General features: G+C 66.3%; 1 protein-coding gene across 2 annotated transcripts in view; it reads right to left on the bottom strand.

Annotated features, from left to right (window-relative positions):
* Window positions 1–24,476, bottom strand: part of UNC5A (unc-5 netrin receptor A) — a 75,322-nt gene extending 50,846 nt beyond the window's left edge. The window contains exon 1 of one of the 2 annotated variants that reach the window (XM_048860896.2): window positions 24,186–24,476. In XM_048860896.2, coding sequence (XP_048716853.1) covers window positions 24,186–24,255 — 70 coding nt within the window. In that variant the 5' untranslated portion in view covers window positions 24,256–24,476. The remainder of the gene's footprint in view (window positions 1–24,185) is intronic. The other variant, XM_048860895.2, reaches the window with a different exon arrangement.
* Between the last annotated feature and the right edge of the window lie 498 nt (window positions 24,477–24,974).

The following is a 24,974-nucleotide window of genomic DNA, read 5'->3' on the forward strand; positions in this document are numbered from 1 at the left end:
AGACCCCGTTCCCTGGGACCAAACAGCCGCCCCCTCGCTATCCCCACACCCGCCCCTCCGGCAGGCTCTGTGCCCAAAGAGCTGCACTCTCACCCCTGCTTAGCTCACCCCGCCCGGCTGCAGCCCAGTCCTGGCCCCTGCCCTGGCACCCAGGGAACCCCTCTGCCCGCAGGCTCCGCTCCCTCCCCCAGCTGTTCTCACTACATAAAGGAGCTTGATCACCCTTCCCTGAGCCCGCAGGAGGGGGCTGGGCTCCCACTGACTTAATGAGGCCTGGGATTGTCTCTGGAGCTGACACACCTGGTGGCAGAACAAGCCCAAATCCCAGGGGCGCTGCAAGATCCCTGCAACATCCTGCACCGCCCTCCAGCAGCGCTCCGGGTCCCTCGCTCCAGTCCACAGACGGGGGCTGGGGGTGGGACCTCGTGTGGGACCATCTTCTGCTGGGGGGAGAGCCAGGGCCACAAGGCTCCCCGCAGGGCTGGGCAAGGTACTCCCAGCAGGCCAGCTAACGGCCAGGTGGGACAGATATGCCCGCCCCCCCAGGACCACCACAGCCACGACCACCCTACCAACAACCCTCTAGTCACCACAAGAAACCTCCAGCCGTGCCTGGCACGACGGGGCCCTGATTCGGGCGGAGAGCGGAGGCGGCTCTAACCCGGGCGGCTAGCGCCAAGCTCAAGGGCCCCGCGAGGGAAAGCCGCTGCCCCCTGCTGTGGGGTGACAGGGAGGGTGCCCCATGCTGGGCACTGCCCCACGTGGTCCTCGCTCGCCCTGGCGTTGGGCCCCAGCTCTGATTGGCTCTTCCTCCCAGCTCACCTGCCTCTGAGTCGCCATGGGAACAGGCTAGATGCTTTTGATGTCACCTTGGCGATAAATGTGAGCCGGGTTCCCTGCTGAGAGGCGCGCGGGTGTGTGGGGATGGAGAGGGCGGCGGGGCTGGCTCCAGAGCCTGGCGTGTGCACTGCCCGCTGCTGATCTCTTCCATGCCAGGCTCAGGCAGGTGGAGCAGTCTAGCACTGGCAGCTAAATGGGTAACGGGGGGTGGGAGCCACTCTCAGCCCCTGCCAGGGCTAACGAGGGCAGCTCCAGCCTTAACGAAGTGAGAGGAAGAGAGTACCCCGCAGAGCCCAGCTCCCTGCCCACTGAGTGCTGGAGCCAGATGGGGCAGGAGGGACCAATGCATGCCAGTCTATGAGGATCTGCCCTCCCCAGTGCAGCAAAAGACCCCCCACCATATCCCATTCCCAGCCCCCTCCTTAACCCTTGCAAACTTGCCCCAGTCACTCCCCCGGCCCTGCCCCCTTGCTGCCCCACAGGCTCCCCTCTGAACGGGCATCTCCATGCCCACCCGCATGGGGTGCCCGCCCCCATCCGGAGCTGCTGCTCCTTTGAAGATCTGCACTGAGCTGGCAATGCTGCCCACGAGCACAAGGCAGGGCCCATGGTGCTGGGCTGGACCCACTGGCTCCCTTTGCCAGGGGGAGATGGCAAGACCTCCCCATTTCCCATTCATGCACTGCCCCCAGCATGCGGTGAGTGCCCAGCCACACACAGCACCAGCGGCCTCACCGGGCGGCGGGGGGGTCCCCTGTGCTCCTCACTGCACAGAAACCTAATTATCCCTTGGCCCTGGGAACAGGCACCCGCCAGCCTAGACGCAGCCCAGGAGCTGGGCCCAGGACCCTGCACCCTGGCCCAGCCCAGCCCAGCCCCACTTCCCTCTCCCAGGGGCCAGGCAGCCTGAGGGCAGGAGGGGGATGGGACCCCAGACCCTGCTCCCCCTGCCCATGGCTGCTGCCCCCTCCCCTGCCTGGTCCCGCCAGCTGCTGCTCCACCCTCCTTTGTGCCTGCAGTGGGGGCCGGGCAGAGGCCCCACTGTGGGGCAGGGGCCTGGGGCTGCAGCCCCGTGGGGGAGAGATTCAGCCCCCAGCAGGGCCTGAGGCCGGTAGGACAGGGCCAGCTCGTGCCCCAGCCTGCTCTGGCTCCAGCCACCCCCTCTCCAGTGCCGGGCTCTGGTGTCTACAGCTCGCTCCAGCCTGCGTCACCTCCTGGCTCACACGCTGGGGGATCCCAGCCCAGCCTGCCCCTGCCCCTCTGCCCGCAGCATGTGGCAGGGGCCGGCTGGCCCCCGCCTGCCCATCGGTCAGTCCCTCGTGCTCCCAGCCAGGCTGCCTAGCGGCTAGCGCCGGAGCACGTGGCTGCGTGTCCTCAGCCGGCCTTGGCCGCCTCCCTGGTGAGCAGCTGCCATGGAGCTGGCCCAGCGCTGCCTGCAACCCCCACGGCCTCCCCCGCAGGCCACGGCCAGGGCCAGCATCGCTGCCGGCGCCCCACGGCCCTCCGCACAGACAGGCCCCAGAGCTCGGCTCCAGCATTTCCCTGGGTGGGGCTGGCCCCACACTGACCCTCCTGGCCCTGGGAATGGGGCCCGCGGGAGACGGGCTGGCAGCAAAGGGGGCGGGTGAAAGGCTGGTGCTGCAGGGGGTCAGCGTTACGCATGGCCAGGCTGCTCCGTGGGGCAGCGGGGCAGGCAGCACGGACGGGGGAGGAGGCCCCCTGCTGGCTGACATGGGAGCCATGACCGGTGCGCCCCCCCTGCCCCCCACCCCCAAGGGGGGGGCAGCTACGCACAACGCCAAGGGGATGCCTCGGGGGCAGGTCACTTCCAGGAGCCCACAAAGCTCCTGGTGCCAGAACTGCCCAGGGCACTGCTCCCACCTGCCCCCCCCCCCCCCCCGCCTGGCTTCCGCCTGGCCCCTGGTGCCCGGGGCCAGGGCTGAGCTCTGGGTGGGAGGACTCAGCCCAGGATGGCAGCAAGGGCCGGGCACTGTCCATGGTGCTGAGGCTGGGGGGAAGGAGCCCTGGGAGCTGCCAGACCTGCCCCTGTCCAGCCAGCTGGAGGTGGGCACATGGCCAGAGCCAAGCGGAGGCTCGTTGGAGGCAGCCGTGCCAGGCGGCGAGTGCGTATCCTCTGCAGTCTGGCTGCTGGCACCACGTGGCCCCCCAAGCTCCCACCCGCCAGGGCTCCAGGGACAAGTGGGGCTGCCCCAGGCTCCGGCCTAGGCGCGCTGGCTGAGCACCAGGGACGGGGCTCCCCGGCTCTGCAGCTCATCTCCGAAGCCCGGGGAGGAACAAGCCGCCAGGCACTGGGAGCTCCGGCGGGACGGGGTCCTCACGCACACACGCTCCCTGCAACAACCTCCCGGGGACAGGCAGACACCGGCAGGGCAGCAGGCAGGAGGGGCTGGGGGAACGGGCCCTGGGTGAGGCGCAGTGTGGGACCGGTGGGAGCTGCTCCTTGGCACCGCAGCACCACACTGGGGATCCAGGCCTGGGGGGGGAAGAAGGGCTGCCCCACCCCAGTAGATAACGTTGGATCACTAAGGGGAGGCGGTGGGCCTAGGGCTCCCCCTCTCAGAGAGAACCCTGGGGGCTGCAGGCAGGGCAGGGAGTGCAGCACCCCAGCCCAGCCTTCCCCAGGGTCCCCCAGCATTCCTACCCGTGGCCAAGGGCGTCACTGTGTGTGGGATGGGCCAGTCCCCCGCAGCTCAGTTGGGCTCTCGGGAGGGAGAGCAAAGAGACGGGGGTGGGCAGAAGGGTCAGGGAAGGACGTGGGTAGAGCAGACAGATGCACAAGTTGTCAGACAGACAGACAGACAGGGGATGGGCTATGTGGGGGGGGCAGCCCCCACCCTGGCTCACGAGGCCACTTCCAGTAGAAAATAAACTAGCCCGGGGAGCAGGAGCAAGGGGGTGGGGGCAGACCAGGGGTCAGCGCCAGGAGCACAGCGGGCCCCGTGGGGGAGCCTAGATGGGGCGACCAGCTCTCCGGGGCAGGGCTGCACCATGCAAAGCAGGGGGTGGGTGGGTGTGTGCCTTACACAGAGTGTGTGTCTGTGTGTCCTTGTGCATACACGCTTGTACAAACAGTGCGTGTGTGTGTCTGGGTGCAGGTCCGTCTGCACGCAGGCTTGTAGGTGTGTGTCCGGGTGTGTCTATGCTTATACAGACAGTCCGTGTGTGTGTCCATGCATGTGTGTCCGGGTGCGTCTATGCTTATACAGACAGTCCATGTGTGTGTCCATGCATGTGTGTCCGGGTGCGTCTATGCTTATACAGACAGTCCGTGTGTGTGTCCAGGCATGTGTGTCCGGGTGCGTCTATGCTTATACAGACAGTCCGTGTGTGTGTCCAGGCATGTGTGTCCGTGTGTGTGTCCAGGCATGTGTGTCCGGGTGCGTCTATGCTTATACAGACAGTCCGTGTGTGTGTCCAGGCATGTGTGTCCGTGTGTGTGTCCAGGCATGTGTGTCCGGGTGTGTCTATGCTTATACAGACAGTCCGTGTGTGTGTCCAGGCATGTGTGTCCGGGTGTGTGGCCAGGCATGTGTGTGTAGGCTTTTACAGACAGTGTGTATGTGCATGCTAGTGCAGCGTGCGTGTTACACAGCGTGGGTGCCGGGTTGCACAGATGGCACAAGTGTTAGACAGCCTGTGTGTGTGCCGGGTTGCACATACAGCGCGTGTGCATTACACAACATGGACGCAGGCTTGCACAGATGGTGTGTACGTGCACATTAGACGCCCTACGCAGGGCACGTGCGTGTTACACAGCGTGGGTGCCGGGTGGCGTGTGCACGTGAGTTACACACCGCGTGCGAGCGCGGACACCGGAGGGAACAGGCGCCGTCTCTCCGCGGCGCTGACGCGGGCAGGGCCTGGGCCTGGAACCTCCCACGGTCCCTGCTCGGCAGCAGCTGTCGGCGGAGACGAGAGCCGGTGCCCTGTCCCCCGGGGCCCTGCAGGGCCCTGCGCTGGGGCGGCTCTCGGAGACGTGGCTTTTCTCGCTTTCTGCCAGACTGGCCGGGTCAGTCAGCTCAGCTCCGCAGGGCCCAGTGACCCAGCCGACACCCGGCCCCACCAACCGCTGTGCCGGGCAGGGAGCCTGCAGACGCCATCGCGGGCCCAGCATGAAGGGCCTGGCTGCAACACGCCTGCCCCAGGCCTGGGCACGGGCTGGGCACCACTCAGCCAGACGCCGCGCAAAATGGGAGTGGGGGGGCAGCTGGGGGGAGCAGCACCTCTGTCCTGGGGCATGGCCTGGGACTCCAGCCCCTGAGCTCTATCTCCCGTCTGCCCCCCCCGGCCTCACTCCCCAGCCACAGGGACAAGCCCAGGAGGGGCTCCCTGAGCTCCAGACCGGCTGGGGGCGGGATGCAGAGCTGGGAGCCCGAGGGCAATGGGGCCACTGGGAGGGACACGCAGCCACCTCTCCACAGACATGGCGGGGCCGTGCCAACCCTCCCGCCCGGGCCACGCCACCCCTCCCCCCATACTCCCCAGGCACCCTTTCGAGTCGCAGCGGGTTTCCCAGCGGGTGAATGAAGTTGCCAGCTGGAGCCCCATAAATCCGGCAGCGCCCGCCTGGCACTCCGCCGCAAGGCACGACGGGTCCCACTTTACCAGCATGTGGCCCGTGCCCCGCCAGCAGGTAATCAAAGCCCTAATTGCAGCTGATGGCACCATCCTTACCGGGGGGGGGGTTGGCTGCCCCCTCATGCCCAGCCCCCAGGGAGAACACAGAGCAGCCAGCGCCAGCCACAGGCCTCCTGCCACCCCAGACACCCCGGGGGTCTTTGTCTCCAGGTTCAGGAGCCTGGTGCCAGGACCGTGCCCCACACCTTGCCTCCTCCCAGCTGGGACCCGCCGGGCACAGACACTGTCCAGAGGGGTCCCAGCGCCCGCCGCGGGCAGAGGATCCCCTCACCCACAGCCAGCGCCCCCACCGTGCCCTGCTGGGAGCTCCCCCACAGCCAGCGCCTCTGCCCACCCCCAGTGCCCTGCTCCACTCTGTCTGGCCAGGGGATCCACCCGCCAAGGCCAAGCCATCGGGTGGGCACATGCGGACCTCCCCTCTTCCCAACAAGCGGGTACCACGGAGCCCCCTCCCCCCCACTCCACGTCTCCGCAGGGCCATGCCCCGCCCGCCTGCCCTCCTAGTCCGGCCCGCTCGGGGTGCTGCGGCCTGGCACCGCCCAGCCCCCGCCCCGACGCCTCCTTCCCAGAGCCTCCCGCCCCGCAGCGCCTCCCTCTGGAGCACGGAGCCACACGCTCCTGCCGCCTCCCGGCACCTGCGCCACGACCGGGAGCCGCCTGGAGCCGGCCGGGCACAGGGCAGGCTGGGGGCGAGGGCCGGGCCGTGACCTCCTGCAGCGGGGCACCGCGCTGCCCCCCGTGTCCCCCCACGGACGCCCGCAGCCGGATCAGAGGCACCCCTTGGAAACAACCACATGGGGCAGCCCCCTCCCCCCCCGGCATCTCAGGCAGCGTCTGCCAGGCCGCGACGGGACCCGCTCTCTGCTCCAGCTGCGGGCACTCGGCCCGCACGCAGCATGCCAGGGAGGCTGGCACCCAGTTTGCCACTCAGGTGTCACACGAGAGGGCAGGGACATGCCAGGCTGAGCTGCTCAGTGCCAATCCCACCCAGGCCGAGCTCCAAGACAGGCAGCTGCCAAGGGCGGCCTTTTGAGGGGGCTGGCAGGCCTTGGCGAGCCAGGGCTTGGCAGGCAGGCCGCTGGCAGGGCTGGGGGCCAGGCACCAGCCAAGGCCAGGGAGCTCCCCTGGCCTGCTGGCCCAGCTCCAACAGGGCTTGTGCCAGGGCAGCTTCCCAACTGCATTGCCCCCCCCGGCTCTGCAAGCTGCCCGGCTGCGCTGCTCCGGGGCTGGCAGCAAATGGGGGCAGGGCACTGGCAGGAGCAGGAGCCCCCCCACAGGGCAGGAGGGCAGCGCTCCAGGGGGCTGCACATCACAGAGCAGGCGGCCCAGCGGGGATGGGACATTACCACAGTCCAGGCTCACAAGATCTCCCCTCCCAGAGCCACAACCAGAACCCAGGAGTCCTGACGCCCAGCCCCCTGCTCCCTCCCCTACGTAAGTGCAGGAGAGGGCTACTCGGCAGCGGGCGCAGGCCAGATTCATGAGCCGTGGGGAGAGGCTGGGCTCTAGGGGCAGCGCCGGGCCAGGGAAACACGGGGGCCATACCAGACCCACGTAAGGATGGGCCCCTCTGGAGCAGGGAGGCTGGGTTTGGTCTGGGGCAGGGAGCCCAGGGCCAGGCAGGAGTGTTGGCTACTCTCTCATGCCCCATGGCACCGTACCCTGGCACTGCCATGAACCCACAAACAATCCTGGGCATGTGGCAATGGGCAGGTACTCACCGCTCCTGCGCCCCCGCCACGTGCCAGCCAGCAGGACCCAGGCCAGGAGCTGGGCTGCTGCCCCAGGACGGCCAAGCCCACTGTGGGTTTGCCGGAGGAGCAGGGGAGTTGCCCAGGAGAGTGGCCCACTTGGCTCTTGATGTGACGCCAGGCCGATGCCGGTGACGCCAGGCCGATGCCGGGGTCCCCACCCCAGGGGCTCCCTGGTGAAGGCTGGCGGCAGGCGTCTCCTTGGCCGGACATCACTCCACCCATGAGCCCGCCGGCACCCGGCTGTGACGGGCACCACTCAGGGCTGCCAGTGCTGGGACGTGGGCATCTGAACTCCCCACACAGCCCATGCACCACTGCCCACAGCACCCCCACAGCCAGCAACCCCCGCTCCCCATGAGCCAGCACCCCTGCCCGGCTCCCCACTGCACCTCCCCAGCCAGTGCCCCGCTCCCCACAGCACCCCCACAGCCAGTGCCCCCCGCTCCCCACTGCGCCCCCAGAGCCAGCAACCCCCGCTCCCCACTGCACCCCCAGAGCCAGCAACCCCCGCTCCCCATGAGCCAGCACCCCTGCCCGGCTCCCCACTGCACCTCCCCAGCCAGTGCCCCGCTCCCCACAGCACCCCCACAGCCAGTGCCCCCCACTCCCCACTGCACCGAGAGCCAGCAACCCCCGCTCCCCACTGCACCCCCAGAGCCAGCAACCCCCGCTCCCCATGAGCCAGCACCCCTGCCCGGCTCCCCACTGCACCTCCCCAGCCAGTGCCCCGCTCCCCACAGCACCCCCACAGCCAGTGCCCCCCGCTCCCCACTGCACCCCCAGAGCCAGCAACCCCCGCTCCCCACTGCACCCCCAGAGCCAGCAACCCCCGCTCCCCATGAGCCAGCACCCCTGCCTGGCTCCCCACTGCACCTCCCCAGCCAGTGCCCCGCTCCCCACAGCACCCCCACAGCCAGTGCCCCCCGCTCCCCACTGCACCCCCAGAGCCAGCAACCCCCGCTCCCCACTGCACCCCCAGAGCCAGCAACCCCCGCTCCCCATGAGCCAGCACCCCTGCCCTGCTCCCCACAGCACCCCCCCAGCCAGTGGCCCCCACTCCCCATGAGCCAGCACCCCTGCCCTGCCCCCCACAACCAGTGCCCCCCGCTCCCCACTGCACCCCCCCAGCCAGCACCCTGCTCCCCATGAGCCAGCACCCCTGCCTGGCTCCCTACTGCACCCCCCCAACCAGTGCCCTGCTACCCACAGCACCCCCACAGCCAGCGGCCCCTGTCACGGAGTCCCTGGGCGATGCTCTGGAGCTGCTCCCCACGAAGTCAGGCAGGACTCTGGGCGCAGCCTGTCTGCAGGACACACAGCTCACCCGGCTCCACCTTCCTGGGCCTGACCTCGGAGCATTCAGCCTCCTCTGCCCCTCCCTGCGCTTCCCACAGCGAGTCCACCCAGGTGGGGTCCTGGGGGAGCCAGAGGGTCCTGCCCCCCAACTCCACAATCAGACGGGACTCTCAGCCAGCCAGTAAAACAGAAGGTTTATTAGATGACAGGGATATGGTCTAACACAGAGCTTGTAGGTGCAGAGAACAGGACCCCTCATCTGGGTCCATTTTGGGGGGCAGTGAGCCAGACAACCCCGTCTGCCCTTCACTCCATGTCCCAGCCAGCCCCAAACTGAAACTCCCTCCAGCCCCCCCTCCTCTGGGCTTTCCCCTTTCCCAGGCCAGGAGGTCACCTGGTTCCTTTGTTCTCCAACCCTTTAGCTCTCACCTTGCAGGGGGGAAGGGCCCAGGCCATCAGTTGCCAGGAAACAGGGTGTCGGCCATTCTCTGTGTCCAGACCCCTGCACACACCTGCCCTCTAGGGCTCTGCAGTGATCATACACCCTTATCCCACCACCTAAAGACTTAAGAACTGCATAGGGGAAACTGAGGCACCCCTACAGTATTCAGAGGAAACATTAAGAACAGTCCCACTTCATCACATCTCTCCCCCCTTCAAGATCGAACTGAGCAGGGTCACTTTAGCTGGTGACCTGGGGAAGTTCGAAGCCACCAGCGTTCCCATGGATGCCCCAGCATCTCTCCCATTCCTTGGTAGGAGTTACACCAGGCCCTTCCAGTTTCACGCCCTCCCTTAGGTCAGGGGTGGTCGATAGCACTCGCATGCCGCATGTGGGAAAGTTTATGCGGCCCCTGCCCTTTGGCCACCCCAAAACCCCCGGGGTCAAACTGGGATCGGGTCTTCTCCCAGCGCTCCAGTCTGGAGGGTTGCAGTTTGGGCTCTCTTGGTTAAGAGCCCCCATCTTGACCTGGGCCACATACTGATCACTTACAGAACTAGCATGGAGACATCCCTTTCTCCACAACCTTGTCTCCCCAACAAGCTGGCCAAACACAGCCACTGGGTTAGAGGACTGTTTAACTTTCTTAACAGCTCTCACTCCATCTGAGGCCTTCTCAAAGCTCTCCACACTGGATCCTTCAACAGGAAAGTCAGTGGATCCATTCACAACAGAAAATTTCTGGCTGTTAGGAACTGAAACTTTCTTGATTAAATCACTTTCACACCCTTCAGTTGCAGTAAACTGCTTGCAAAGACTCCATGAGGATTCCTTTCCCGAGGGCTTTTCTATGCAACAATTCACCCCTCACAGAATCATAGAATATCAGGGTTGGAAGGGACCCCTGAAGGTCATCTAGTCCAACCCCCTGCTCGAAGCAGGACCAATTCCCAGTTAAATCATCCCAGCCAGGGCTTTGTCAAGCCTGACCTTAAAAACCTCTAAGGAAGGAGATTCTACCACCTCCCTAGGTAACGCATTCCAGTGTTTCACCACCCTCTTAGTGAAAAAGTTTTTCCTAATATCCAATCTAAACCTCCCCCACTGCAGCTTGAGACCATTACTCCTCGTTCTGTCATCTGCTACCATTGAGAACAGTCTAGAGCCATCCTCTTTGGAACCACCTCTCAGGTAGTTGAAAGCAGCTATCAAATCCCCCCTCATTCTTCTCTTCTGCAGGCTAAACAATCCCAGCTCCCTCAGCCTCTCCTCATAAGTCATGTGTTCCAGACCCCTAATCATTTTTGTTGCCCTTCGCTGGACTCTCTCCAATTTATCCACATCCTTCTTGTAGTGAGGGGCCCAAAACTGGACACAGTACTCCAGATGAGGCCTCACCAATGTCGAACAGAGGGGAACGATCACGTCCCTCGATCTGCTCGCTATGCCCCTACTTATACATCCCAAAATGCCATTGGCCTTCTTGGCAACAAGGGCACACTGCTGGCTCATATCCAGCTTCTCGTCTACTGTCACCCCTAGGTCCTTTTCTGCAGAACTGCTGCCTAGCCATTCGGCCCCTAGTCTGTAGCGGTGCATTGGGTTCTTCCGTCCTAAGTGCAGGACTCTGCACTTATCCTTATTGAACCTCATCAGATTTCTTTTGGCCCAATCCTCCAATTTGTCTAGGTCCTTCTGTATTCTATCCCTCCCCTCCAGCGTATCTACCACTCCTCCCAGTTTAGTATCATCCGCAAATTTGCTGAGAGTGCAATCCACACCATCCTCCAGATCATTTATGAAGATATTGAACAAAACCGGCCCCAGGACCGACCCTTGGGGCACTCCACTTGATACCGGCTGCCAACTAGACATGGAGCCATTGATCATTACCCGTTGAGCCCGACAATCTAGCCAGCTTTCTACCCACCTTGTAGTGCATTCATCCAGCCCTTACTTCCTTAACTTGCTGACAAGAATACTGTGGGAGACCGTGTCAAAAGCTTTGCTAAAGTCAAGAAACAATACATCCACTGCTTTCCCTTCATCCACAGAACCAGTAATCTCATCATAAAAGGCGATTAGATTAGTCAGGCATGACCTTCCCTTGGTGAATCCATGCTGGCTGTTCCTGATCACTTTCCTCTCATGCAAGTGCATCAGGATTGATTCTTTGAGGACCTGCTCCATGATTTTTCCAGGGACTGAGGTGAGGCTGACTGGCCTGTAGTTCCCAGGATCCTTCTTCTTCCCTTTTTTAAAGATTGGCACTACATTAGCCTTTTTCCAGTCATCCGGGACTTCCCCGGTTCGCCACGAGTTTTCAAAGATAATGGCCAATGGCTCTGCAATCACAGCCGCCAATTCCTTCAGCACTCTCGGATGCAACTCGTCCGGCCCCATGGACTTGTGCACGTCCAGCTTTTCTAAATAGTCCCTAACCACCTCTATCTCCACAGAGGGCTGGCCATCTCTTCCCCATTTTGTGATGCCCAGCGCAGCAGTCTGGAAATTCTGCTCTTACCCTCTTCACCTAGGGCTTGCTCTAGAGGAACACTTTGCTGAGCAACAACAGACCCTTTCCGGGTCTCCCTTACATCCAGAATCACCTCTGGCCCATCCGGCGGATTCCTACACAATCCCCTTTCAGGCAAACTCACAGACTTCCTAGATAAAAGGTGAGAAGCATTCTCCTTCCCTTTGCCACACACAAGTGAAGTGAGCTGTAGCTCACGAAAGCTTATGCTCAAATAAATTGGTTAGTCTCTAAGGTGCCACAAGTCCTCCTTTTCTTTTTGCGAATACAGACTAACACGGCTGTTACTCTGACACAAGTTCAGGAATCTTTTCCGTCTTGCTGCAGGTTTCCACACCCTCAGTAGGTAACACAATCACATCACCTCCATGCTCTCCTTGTGCCCTGGCTAGGATCTCACCCTGATTAGACACAGTTGCTGCACTCTTTCCCAGCCACACATGACCAACAGGCAAAATACAAGCACCAGAATTGTCTGGTCTCTGGGATTTTACATAGACACTAATTGGATACGACCTAGTTACAGGGCCATTCTCCCGAGCAGACACAAACTTAGGACCCTTCCCTTCCTGGGCTTTAGCTGAATCCAGAACCAGCTCTGAGACAACTGCACGACCCTCAACCATCACAGGCTGAAAGGTCCCTTCTGTCTGCTCCACAGACAAAGAAGAGCCAGAGACACTTTCTCCTTTCCCAGACACACAGCTTGGGATCTCATTCCCCTTGTTCCATTACACAGGGCTGGTCACAGACAACTGCTTGGAGACCGGGGTAGCTCCCTCCACAGGCAAGTCAATACCCCTGACAAACACAGACACGTTTCCTTCACTAAAAAGAAAAGAAGTACTTGTGGCACCTTAGAGACTAAGTACTCCTTTTCTTTTTGCGAATACAGACTAACACGGCTGTTCCTCTGAAACGTTTCCTTCACTGTCACACTTCTCCACCCAGCTAACAGGTAAGGTCCAGGGACACTCATCTTCCACTCTCCTCTCCTTCCCACTCTGCTGACTAGACACAGCCATCAGCTCACAAGGCTGCCTAGGCTCATCCAGACTTTCCTTACCCAGCACCTTGCTACTCCCCACAGATCCCCTGCCCTGCCTGTGTCTCCCCCCCTCAGCTGGGGTCTCAGCTCCCACCGTGCTCAGCGCTCCCCTTGCTGTCCCAGTGGGGGTAGGCAGCGAGCTCGCTGCTTTCCTCACTGCATCAGAGTCAGCGTGAGCCCCCCCTCCGATGTGCAAGGGGGGCGGGGAGCCCCAGGGGCCTGGTTCCAGGCAGGCAGGTAGCCTGAGCCTAGCAGCTCCTCCCTGCTGCCAGCCAGGTCATCTGCATTTTCACTGACCATTTCCCTCTCCGCCGATTGGTTCCCTGGATTCAAATTCAAACCCTCGGCAGTTACAGGAGCAGGGCCTGGATCCTGTCCCAAAGAGACACAGTCGCCCCACAACAGGGTCTTGCAGCTGGTATCCTGGAGAACCCCAACGACCAGCCAGCCCCACCCCTCCTGGGTCTGCACAGGGATTTGGGCCATAGGCAGGGCGAGGGGCTTCGTCCCTGGGACCCTCACCCAGCTCACACAGCCCCTCAGCATCTGAGGCTGCACCACCCAGGGCCTGACAACAGTTCTCTCCGTCCCAGGATCTCGCCACCCCAGGAATGTCTCCCCATTGACCATCACCTTCCCCTCCCACTGGGGGTCCGAGGGGCCTGGCCTCAGAAAACTCCACACAGACATAGAGGTTGGGGTCAGGAGTGGGAGCCTGTCCACCTCCCCACCCATCTGGCTGACGGAGTCTTTGGACCCAGCAAGGGAGCTAGACACCGGGGCTTTTCCGCAGGGTTCCCCTGGTTCAAATCTCCAGCCTGCTCAAAGGCAGTGAGGTGGCATCCACATCCCCCCGCCCCTCCTTAACCAGGGGCAGCAATTTAGTCTCGAGGTTCCCTGCGGAACTGGCCCCCCGGGGTCTATCCCCACTCGCCCCTGGGAGGTCCCCTAGGCCTCTCCGCTCCCCCACCGCCAGTTCATGCTGCTGCTGCTTCTGCAGCTCTTTCTCGGGCTCTCGCTGTCTCCCACGGTCCTCTTGCTCTCTCGGACTCAGCTCCAATCCCGTCCGTCTCCAATCCCCGGATGGGGAACCCGATCGTGAAGACCCCCGTCTGGTCGGGGACAGGAGTCTTGGCGATGCCTGGCTCCCACTCCAGCTGCTCCCAGATCCTGCTATAGCCCCATTTGAGTCAGGAATCTGTTCCTTAGAGCGGTCATCCTCCTCCAGCTGCAGGATGAACTGTGCTTTGGTGAACTTTCCAATGCTCAACCCTCTCTTTTTGCACAGGGTTACAATGTCCTTCTTCAGGAGACGGTGACAGGCCGTCACTCCGCTCTTCCCAAGTTGTTGTGGACTCACAGGCCTGTGTGCTCTCAGCTCCCCACGGTTTCCAGGGAGAACCCCTAGTGTGCCAGCCCTTCTCGAGGTCCCCACCTCTTGCCAGGGTCGAGCTGCAGACTCCTCCGCCCCTTGGACTGCTCACTGCAATCCCCAGGGGAACCCTGTTACTGCAAAAGTCCTTCTCTCTCGTCACACACTCCCAGGGGTTAACCGCCCCCCGAAACTGCTCCTCTCTGAGCCTTCAGCACGTCTGGTCCTCGTCAATCCCCCTTGGTTTACTGCTCCCCAGTCACTTACTGCAGGAAGCGCCATCCACGGGGTGCAGTACATCCCACCGCTGCCACCAGTTGTCATGGAGTCCCTGGGCGATGCTCTGGAACTGCTCCCCATGAAGCCAGTCAGAACTCTGGGGAAGTCTCCTTTCTGTGAGCAGCCTGTCTGCAGGACACACAGGGTGTCGGCCATTCTCTGTGTCCAGAACCCTGCACACACCTGCCCTCTAGGGCTCTGCAACGATCATACACCCTTACCCCACCCCCTAGAGACTTAAGAACTGCATAGGGGAAACTGAGGCACCCCCACAATATTCAGAGGAAACATTAAGAACTGTCCCACTTCGTCACACCCCCCGCTCCCCACAGCACCCCCAGAGCCAGCACCCCCCGCTCCCCACAGCACCCCCAGAGCCAGCACCCTCAGCTCCCCACAGCACCCCCAGAGCCAGCACCCCACCCTGCTCCCCACAGCCAGCACCCCCGGCTCCCCACAGCACCCCCAGAGCCAGCACCCCACCCTGCTCCCCACAGCCAGCACCCCCGGCTCCCCACAGCACCCCCAGAGCCAGCACCCCACCCTGCTTCCCACAGCACCCCCAGAGCCAGCACCCCCAGCCGGTGTCCGGCTCCCCACCCCACTCCCCACAGCGCCCCTGCTGGGGCCGGCAGAAGTGGAGTCGTTGGGCGCCCCCTGCTGGGCGAGGCGGGAGGGGGCTGAGCAGCCAGCGCAGGAGCTGGGCGCTGATTCAGTCAGGGACTGTGATGAGTGAATTTCTCCGCGGTTGTTTTGCATCACAATGGAGCGGCTCTAATTAAGTATTTCAGCTGATAACGCCTCCCCATTACACCCAATTAGCATGTGCCGGCAGGGCTCTGTCTCCGCAGGGGGCTGGACCAGCACCCACTGGAGCGTGCTGGGTCGCCCAGGGAGCAGCGCCCGTGGGTCAGGCCGGTCCCGAGCCCCCAGCGCGTCTGGGCCCGGGTGCTCCCAGGGCCGGCTCCAGTGGGGCCCTGGGCCCCACAACCTGAAAACGACGACAATGGGGGCATTGAGGGGCAGAGCAGGACCCTCCTCAGGCACTGGCTTGCCAGGGGCACCGAGCTGGAGCCGGGGGCTCTGAGGGGAGAGCCGGGGGGGCTCCCCCTCTGGGCACCAGGCAGCTTTGGCTAACAGCTCCTAGCAAAGCCGTGAGCAATGCAGGGGGGGCTCCTGCATGCCCCCCGGCCGGGCAGCACCAGGCCAGAGTGTTGGCACAGCACGCTTTGAACCATGGTCACTGTGGGGCGGGAGACTCGCTGCCAGCCCCACTGTGACCCCCACAAGCCACCTCCACCCAGGCCTCGTTAATGGACTCGGGGTCATTAGCAGGAGGCTGCACCTGCTAATTGCCAAACACTGCCCAGTCTGATTACCATCACTGGCTTCCCTGCCAGCGAGTCCCCGCTGTGTGCCCCCCACCGGTCCCCACGTGCCAACCAGCTGCACCCCCCCTCAGAGCTCAGCCCCCCCGGCTGCCCCAGGTATCCCCCCCCAAAAGCTCCCCTGGGCCCAGCCACATGGGGCTCCCCTCATCTGCCTGGTGAGCAGCCAGCTAACCCCTCCCCCCATCAGGGAGCAGAGAGACGAATACTGACCGAAACCTCGCACAGCCGGTGCCCCTCAGTCCCGATCCCAGCGCAGGGCACCCCCCTCGCACAGCCGGTGCCCCTCAGTCCCGACCCGCAGCCCCTGCGATCCCAGCGCAGGGCACCCCCCTCGCACAGCCGGTGCCCCTCAGTCCCGACCCGCAGCCCCTGCGATCCCAGCGCAGGGCACCCCCCTCGCACAGCCGGTGCCCCTCAGTCCCGACCCACAGCCCCTGCGATCCAGGCCTGGCGCTCGGCTGTGGCTCTTTGGGAAGCCGAGCGAATTCTCTGGCTCCTGTAACTCACAGCGAAGATCATGCTCTCGTGTGGGCTTCACTCCTGCCAGGAGCCTCAAGGTCACCCTGAGCCCCGGGGCCTTTGGCTGTGGAGCGGGGAGGAGCCCTGGGGCAGGGGAGCCGGTGGGAGCTGCCGCAAGGAGACCCGTGGGGCAGGCAGGCAGCCCAGCTGGGGACCCCCTCAGGCCCTCTGTGCTGGGGCTCGCCAGGCTGGGGATGACTCCCTCATGCCACGGGGTGGGGGGGCTCCTGCCCCTGGGCCAGGCCCACCCCCTCCCAGCCTGCAGCCCTCAGCGTCCAACTCTGCTGGGCACAGCCAGCCCCAGCCCTGGGCCTGGCAGACAGTGTCTGTGGCTCCTGCCCACTGTCCCCAGGCACTGCCTGCCCGCCCTCAGCCGCAGGGCCTGCCCTTGGGCCGCTCTCTGAAGCGCCCTGCCACGGGACACCCCTGTGCCCAGCTCGGAGGCTGCAGGGTGCTGGGGGACAGCAGCCCGGGGGGCGGGGGGGGATGCATTCCCAGTGCTGACCTGCAAGGGGTAGGCAGGAGCAGGGGGGCTGAGCTCCTGGGGACTGGGCGGCCCCGAGCCAGGAGACATCTCTGGCCCCGGCTGCGCGTGGGGGCGGGGAGCTGTGCAGCCCCCAGGCCCCCCACTGGGAGCTGAGTGGCCCAGCACGCTCACGCCACGCTCCCCCACGCTGCACGGGCACCCGCGTAATGCACGGGGGCACATCACGCCTGTGGCCTAGCCAGGGCTGGGGCAGACCCTGGTTACCTGGCGAGCTGGGGCCCATCTCGGCTCTGGACAGAGCCTGCACGGTGGGGCCAGCCTGGAGCCCCTGGCCCGGCGCTGGGGCACTGCTGGGGGCAGGGTGCAGCCTGGGGCTTTCACCCCCCTGCCTCACCTCGGAGCGTCCCCTCGCGCCTACACCACAGAGCCCACCACTCTCCGGCTGCGGCCCGCCTGGGCCGCTCCCCCCTCACCCAGCCAGAGAAGGGCACCAGGGGAGCCTGCCGCCACCCAGGCGGGGCGGGCGCCAGGCCCCCAAAGCCCTGGGGGGGATTTCCTGGAGTTCTACTTTAAAGGACAAAAGGAAGAAACAAAACTGCCCCCACCCTCACAGCTGCCCCTCCCCCGCACAGCTGCCCCAGCGGGGGCCCCAGATAAGCTGGGGGCCTGGCCGCGGACGGGGCCATGTGCCATTGTGCTGACTCGAGCTGGGCCATGCAGAGTGACAGCACCCGCACTGAGCCCCCCCTTCCCCTTTGCTGTTGACACCCAGAGGGGGCAGATGGGGCAGTGCAGGGGGCTGGCCCCTCCCAGCGTGCCTCGGGGCTGCAGGAGCTGCACTCACAGGGAGCCATGGAGCCACCCGGGCAGCACCAGCGCCCTGCCACCAAAATGCAGCCACCTCGGGGTGGGGGGAGGCACCTGTTAACAGCATCCTCGGCAAGGGCCCAGCAGGGCTCAGGGAGAAGAGGGGAGGGGAGAGCGCAGGGCCCCTCCCCCCTCACTACCCACTCCCCTTCACCCGCATTCCTGCCCCACCGCCCCCTTGGCAACACCCCCGATCCCATGCCCCAGGGCTCTGACGGACCCGCAGAGAGCGGCAGGGACCCCAGCCAGCACCACGCCCGTCGGATGGCCCAATGCCTCAGCCCAGCAGGAGACACCAGCCCACGTCCGCCTCCCGCTGCGCCAGGCCCAGCCGCTGGCAGCCAGGGACCCAGGGGCGACTGAAGCTCAGACAGAGACAGGACTTAGCACCTCAAAGGCTCCCCGCTGGATCTGCAGCTCAGTGGAGCGGGGCAGGGGGAGCTCTCGCCTCCCAGCTGCGGGGCCCCCAGCGCCGAGCCCAGAGCTCCGCTCTGGGTGGCTGGGGGGGGCGGGCACCGATCCCCATATGGGGCGAAGGGCCTGGCTGGACCCCAGTGGATGGGGGCTGAGTAAGGGGGCGACAGGAGGCGTCAGACAGACCGAGCAGCCAGGATCAGAACCAAGCCCGCTCCCCGGACAGCGGCACCAAGGAGCCACCGGACTGGGCACGGGGCGGAAGTGGCTGTGCCCAGAGCAGCCCTGGCCCTGGGAGCGGCTAAGGCAGTTACCAGAGCCCAGACCCCCCCCAAACCCCCGCAAGCACCTGTCAGGCTCCGGGAGGTTTGATTCAGAGCCAGCTCCACGTGGCACAGAGCCAGAACAAACAGCCCTTGGGCAGCCTGTGTCTACCGTGCACCGACAGACTGGCGCAGCACCTTCCCCCGCCTGGCGAGAGCCACGCTGCTGGGCAGCAGCAATCACCTGCCACGGGGCCGGCTCGGCCCCAAGGCCACCCCGCCCTGCTCTGCAAGTCGGCGTAAGACTAGCCCAGGGGAGCCACCCGTGCCCGCTGCCTGCCCCAGTGCCCTGGAGCCTGCCCAGCCTGCGCCCCGCAGAGCACCTGAACTGAGAGTCACTGAAAGATCTCCTGGGATCTGAGCCCCCCTGGCACCTCCAGGACAGCTCAGCTTCTGCAGGGCGGTGTCTGCCCCAGGACCACACCCGGGGGGGCCTGGAGACCCCCTGCAAGAGGCCACCTTTGCAAGTTACCGTCAGCCCCTCAGGTGGCACCGGCAGCTGGAGGGGGGGCACATCAGCGCTTGGCTCGCATCCCAGCAGGGGAGCGTAACGCCCCGGGGGCTGGGACCCGAGTGCCTGGCAGGCCGGGCCTGCGGAGCCACAAGGGCCCAGGAAGCAGGATGGTCAGTGGGCAGCGCCCTGGCTCTGGAGTCCTGGACGGGGCAGACAGGCAGAGCGCTGGGGATGGGCAGGCGGAGGCCGGGGGCTGCTGCTTTTCCCCCATCCTAATCCCAGCCCTGGCCCCTTCCCCAGCAGCCAACTTGGAAGTGCCCACAGGCCCCCCCCAGACCCAGGAGCTGCCATGGGGAGCCAGACTCCACTCCCACCTCCAGGCCTGATCCCCAGCTCGCTGTGGGCTGCCTCCCTCCAAGCCTGTAACCAGTCACCGCCCGCCCCAGCCCTGCCCAGAGCCCCACAGCAGTGCAGAGATCAGCGCCTGCTCCGAGGGGCGAACATGCTCCGGGTGGCCCGACCGCCAGCAGCCGGGGCTGGGTGCCAGGGACGGATCACTCGCATTGGCCTGGTCTGCTCATTCCCTCGGAAGCACCTGGCACCGCCCGCTGTCGGCAGGCAGGCCTGAGCCAGGCTGGCAGTTCGGCTAAGCCTGCCCTGGGGCCGTGCCAGCTAGGCCAGCCTGCAGCCTCCTGTGGGTGCCATCAAGGAGCTTTGGCTGGAAGGGCTGTGAAGGGCTCTAGGAGCCAGGACTCCTGGGTTCTGTTCCCGTTTGTCACAGAGTGTGGGAGAGTCCGGGCCCTGCACCCCTCTTCCTGGGATTCCCCGGGACTCTCAGCCAGCCAGTAAAATGGAAGGTTTATTGGACGACAGGAACACAGTCCCAAACAGAGCTTGTGGGTACAATGAGGACCCCTCAGTCAAGTCCTTGTGGGGGGCAGGAAGCTTGGGGTTCCCTGCGTTTCACCAGCCAGCCCAAACTGAAAACAACCCCCTCCAGCCATCTCTCTCCCCCTCCCCTCAGCTCCTCCTCCAGCCTTTGTCCAGTTTCCTGGGCAAAGGTGTCACCTGGCCCCAACCCCCCTCCTGGCTCAGGTTAAAGTCTGCTGCAGTTTCCACGGTATGCATCTGATGAAGTGAGCTGTAGCTCACGAAAGCTCATGCTCAAATAAATTGGTTAGTCTCTAAGGTGCCACAAGTACTCCTTTTCTTTTAGGCTCAGGTATAGTTCCTCAAGTAAAGTCACTTCCTAATCTCCCATCGCCCATGCAGACAGTCCCAGTAAAACCAGACGACATTCCTAGGTCAATCCGCCCCACTCAGTCCCCACTCTGTCACACCATTGACTCACTGGGTGGCCTTGGCAAGGCTGGTCAGTGCCTCAGTTTCCCCCTGGCCGAGGGGCTGGGAGAACGGAGGGCCGTGTGCCAGGTGCCAGGCTCAGGTGCACCGTGTTAAGTTAGATCAATGTCGGTAGGGCGCCCAGAGTGGGGAAAACTCAACCCGAGCACGCCCCGTGCCAAGTCCACCTGCAGTGCAGCCAAGCAGCAAGGGAATCCTTACACCCAGCTACCGCTCTTGGGCTGGGCTCCTGGCTGCACCGGCTCCTCCATCGCTGCAGGCCGCTAGGCCAGGGGCTGCAGAGCCGGAGCACGGAGCGGAGCCGCGGCCTCCAGCTCAGCGCCAGGCAGGTGAACGGGTCAGTCGCACCCAGCAGAGTGAGCAGCCAGGGACCCGCTCACCACACAGACCCGGGCAGAACCAGAACAGGCCAAGCAAAGGCATCTGCAACCTCCATTCCCAGGGCCATCTCCGCCCTCCGAGAATGAGTGAGGGGATTTCGGAGGCCCCACGCTTGAGACTCCCCCACCGCTGGGTGTGAGCCCCAGCTCCCCGGCCCCCTGCCCAGCTCCAGATGCCAATGCCCCCAGGGTGCCCTGCTGCCATCACCCCACACTGGGCTCCAGGGTGCCCCAGCAATGCCCACCTGCACCTGGGGCTCCAGCATCCCCACTGGGGCCAGCTGCGGTAGAGAAACTCGGGGATCGCCCTGGCCATGGCTCCGGAGAGAAGGGAAAGGGCCCTGCTCTGCAGCACCCGCTCTAGGTGTCAGGGTTGCCATGGGCAGGCTCCCCCCCAGCGGTGGACCTGGGGAGGATGGGGCACCTGCAGGGTTCAGAAGGGCCCAGGGTCAGATCCCTTCCCCCCAGGCACAGGGCAGCAGCCACTTGGGGTCCTGGCGCAACCCTGTCCCCTCACCCAGCCTGGCTGCCAGTGGACAGGCAGAGGGAGAACGGCCCCTGCCTGCGGGACCTGCCCCAAGGGGTGCGCGGGGACGCAGGCAGCAGGGCCACGACCCACCCGGAGCTCGCAATGGGAAGGAAGGCGCAGCTGCCAGACACAGGCAGCTCAGACCTTTGTCTGCAGCTGCCAGGTGTGGGCTGCCAGGACCCAGCCCGGGGCCCCTTCCCTGCCCAGATCCTGCTGCCCACGCACACCGGGCTCTGCACTGCAAGGTGCGCCCCGGCACCCGCCGGTGACACGGACCCCGGCCCAACGACCCCCACTCCAGGGGACTACCAGCAAAGCTCTGGGTGCGTGTGCATGTACGGGGGTGTGGACAGCCCAGGGCCGGGATAGCAGGGGCTGCGGGTCGGGAGTGAGGGGCACCAGCGGAGCAGTGGGGGGAGCCCAGGGCCGGGACAGCAGGGGCTGCGGGTCGGGAGTGAGGGGCACCAGCGGAGCAGTGGGGGGAGCCCAGGGCCGGGACAGCAGGGGCTGCGGGTCGGGAGTGAGGGGCACCAGCGGAGCAGTGGGGGGAGCCAGGACCGGGATAGCAGGGGCTGCGGGTCGGGAGTGAGGGGCACCAGCGGAGCAGTGGGGGGAGCCAGGACCGGGATAGCAGGGGCTGCGGGTCGGGAGTGAGGGGCACCAGCGGAGCAGTGGGGGGAGCCCAGGGCCGGGACAGCAGGGGCTGCGGGTCGGGAGTGAGGGGCACCAGCAGAGCAGTGGGGGGAGCCCAGGGCCGGGACAGCAGGGGCTGCGGGTCGGGAGTGAGGGGCACCAGCAGAGTAGTGGGGGGAGCCCAGGGCCGGGACAGCAGGGGCTGCGGGTTGGGAGTGAGGGGCACCAGCGGAGCAGTGGGAGGAGCCATGGGCCGGGATAGCAGGGGCTGTGGGTCGGGAGTGAGGGGCACCAGCGGAGCAGTGGGGGGAGCCAGGGCCGGGACAGCAGGGGCTGCGGGTCGGGAGTGAGGGGCACCAGCAGAGCAGTGGGGGGAGCCCAGGGCCGGGACAGCAGGGACTGCGGGTCGGGAGTGAGGGGCACCAGCGGAGCAGTGGGGGGAGCCCAGGGCCGGGACAGCAGGGGCTGCGGGTCGGGAGTGAGGGGCACCAGCGGAGCAGTGGGGGGAGCCCAGGGCCGGGATAGCAGGGGTCCAAGCCGATCCAGGAGCCTGGGTGAGCCACGGCTGCTGAGGAGCAGGGAGGCGGCTGGATGGGGCTCAGCTCCCTGGGTCCTGCCGGCGCAGGAGGCTGCGAGCCGGGGGCCTTGTGCCATCGGTCTGGCTGGGCAGGGGACAGGCCCAGCGATGGGGCAGAGCAGGCGAGGGGCTGGGCCATGTGCCAGGGGAGCTGGGGCTCTGGAGGGCTCTGCCGTGGGAATGTCACCATTGGCTCAGACGTGTGGGGCCCTGCATGGGGGTCTGGGGCTCCAGAGACGGGGGTTAATACTGCTGCGCCACAGGCCCCGCGACCTCCCAGGAGCTGAGCCTGCCCTACCCCACGGGGCTCAGGGGCCGAGGGACCCGCCGTGGGGGCCAGGGCAAAGCCTCCAAGTCAAACAGCATCAGTGCCCCTCCTCTGTGCCCAGCCAGAGCCAGTCTCAGGTGTGGGGCCAGGAGCCCCTGGGTTCAGCTACCCGCTGGCGCCCCCGGACGTGGGACCCCGCAGGACACCCCCCCCAGCCAGGGCCCTGCACCCCCATGCCAGCAGCAGCGCCAGCCGGGATCCTAGCCCAGCCCCCGGGGGGCGACCCCGCAGACCCCGCTGCTGCACAGACCCAGTGCCAGCGGACAGGCGCCCTGGCAGGGTGCAGGGCAGGCACATGGCACCGGGTGCCCAGGGCACAGGCTCCTGTTGCCCTGCGCCAGCCACGGGCAGAGCTGCAGGCTGCGGCGTCTAAGGACACGAACAGCTTGTGCCCGACCCAGAACCGGGCACCACAACTGACCAGAAACAGGGGAGCAACTGCCAAAGCGCGGCCCCAGGGAGAGTCCAGAGCCCCTGGATGGCCGGCGACTGTGGGGGGCGCACAAGCGGAGCTGGCTGGGGGCTGCAGTGAGGGGAGGGGGTGCGCAGAGCTGACGGGGGGCTTCGCGGGGGGGGGGGCGCACACAGCTGGCAGGGAGGGTGGCGGGGGGCGGGAGAAAGACCTGACGGGGGAGGGTGCAGAGGTGGCCGGGGGCTGCGCGGCGCAGGGGGGGGCGCGCAGAGCTGGCCGGGGGCTGAGCGGCGCGGGGGGGAGGGGGCGCGCAGAGCTGGCCGGGGGCTGAGCGGCGCGGGGGGGAGGGGGCGTGCAGAGCTGGCCGGGGGCTGAGCGGCGCGGGGGGGAGGGCGCAGGGCTGGCCGGGGGCTGCGCGGTGGCGGGGGGGAGGGCGCAGGGCTGGCCGGGGGCTGCGCGGTGGCGGGGGGGCGCAGGGCTGGGCCGGAGCTGCGCGGTGGGGGGGGGGGGGCGCAGGGCTGGCCCGGAGCTGCGCGGTGGGGGGGGGGGGGGCGCAGGGCTGGCCCGGAGCTGCGCGGTGGGGGGGGGGGCGCAGGGCTGGCCCGGAGCTGCGCGGTGGGGGGGGGGGGGCGCAGGGCTGGCCCGGAGCTGCGCGGTGGGGGGGGGGGGCGCAGGGCTGGCCCGGAGCTGCGCGGTGGGGGGGGGGGCGCAGGGCTGGCCGGGGGCTGCGCGGTGGCGGGGGGGGGCGCAGGGCTGGCCCGGAGCTGCGCGGTGGCGGGGGGGGGCGCAGGGCTGGCCGGGGGCTGCGCGGTGGCGGGGGGGGGCGCAGGGCTGGCCGGGGGCTGCGCGGTGGCGGGGGGGGCGCAGGGCTGGCCGGGGGCTGCGCGGTGGCGGGGGGGGCGCAGGGCTGGCCGGGGGCTGCGCGGTGGCGGGGGGGCGCAGGGCTGGCCGGGGGGCTGCGCGGTGGGGGGGGGCGCAGGGCTGGCCGGGGGCTGCGCGGTGGGGGGGGGCGCAGAGCTGGCCGGGGGCTGCGCGGTGGGGGGGGGGGCCGCAGGGCTGGCCTGCGCGGTGGGGGGGGGGGCGCAGAGCTGGCCGGGGGCTGCGCGGTGGGGGGGGGCGCAGGGCTGGCCCGGAGCTGCGCGGTGGGGGGGGGGGCGCAGGGCTGGCCGGGGGCTGCGCGGTGGGGGGGGGCGCAGAGCTGGCCGGGGGCTGCGCTCTCCGATGCGGGGGCTGCACAGGTGGGGTCCGTGCCCGGCCCCCCCGACCCCCCCGGCCCCACTCACCGGCGGGCGGGCGGGCGGCGAGCAGGGATCCGGCCAGCAGGACCCGCCAGAGCGCAGCGGCCGCGGCCATCCCCGCCCCGCTCAGCGCCCCAGCCGGCGCGGGGCTCGCGGCGCGCGGCAGCCCATGGCCGGGCTCGCGGGGAGCGGGCGGCGGGTCCCGAGCCCGCAGCTGCCGGGGAGCGACTGGCCCAGCCCGGTGCCGGCGCTGCGGAGGGGGCGAGCCCGGCAGGGCTGCAAAACGCGGACTGGATCCGCCGCGGAGCGGAGCGCAGCGAGCAACAGCTGGTGCGGGGCGAGCCCCCCCCCAGGCCGGGAAACCGGCCCGTCCCCCCGTACCGCCCAGATCGGGGAAACCGACCCCCTCGGTAGGCCCAAATCGGGGCAACCGGCCTAGACACCCCAGGACAGCCCAAATCGGGGAATCCGCCCCCCCATATCGACCAGATCAGGGCAACCAGCCCATCTCCCCCCCCCAGTACTGCCTGGATCGGGGCAACCACCCATCCCCCCGGTACCGCCCAGATCTGGACAACCGTCCCGACCCCACATCCTGCTCGGTTCTGTCTGGATCAGGGCACTGGGCCCATCCACACTCATTCCCAGTACCAGGTACGAGCCATCTCCCGTTTCACAGACACCCCTTCCTGGCTGCCTAGGTGGGCTGTCAGGCCCATTGCACCCATTGTGAAGGTGGGGAAACTGAGGCAGTTAAGGGCAAGTGATCCCAGGGTCATAGAGCAAGTCAATGTCAGAGCAAGGTCTGAGCTCCAGCACCTGGCTCCCATCCTG

Source organism: Caretta caretta, chromosome 8, assembly GCF_965140235.1.
Source record: "Caretta caretta isolate rCarCar2 chromosome 8, rCarCar1.hap1, whole genome shotgun sequence".
In the NCBI taxonomy this organism is placed as follows: domain Eukaryota; kingdom Metazoa; phylum Chordata; order Testudines; family Cheloniidae; genus Caretta; species Caretta caretta.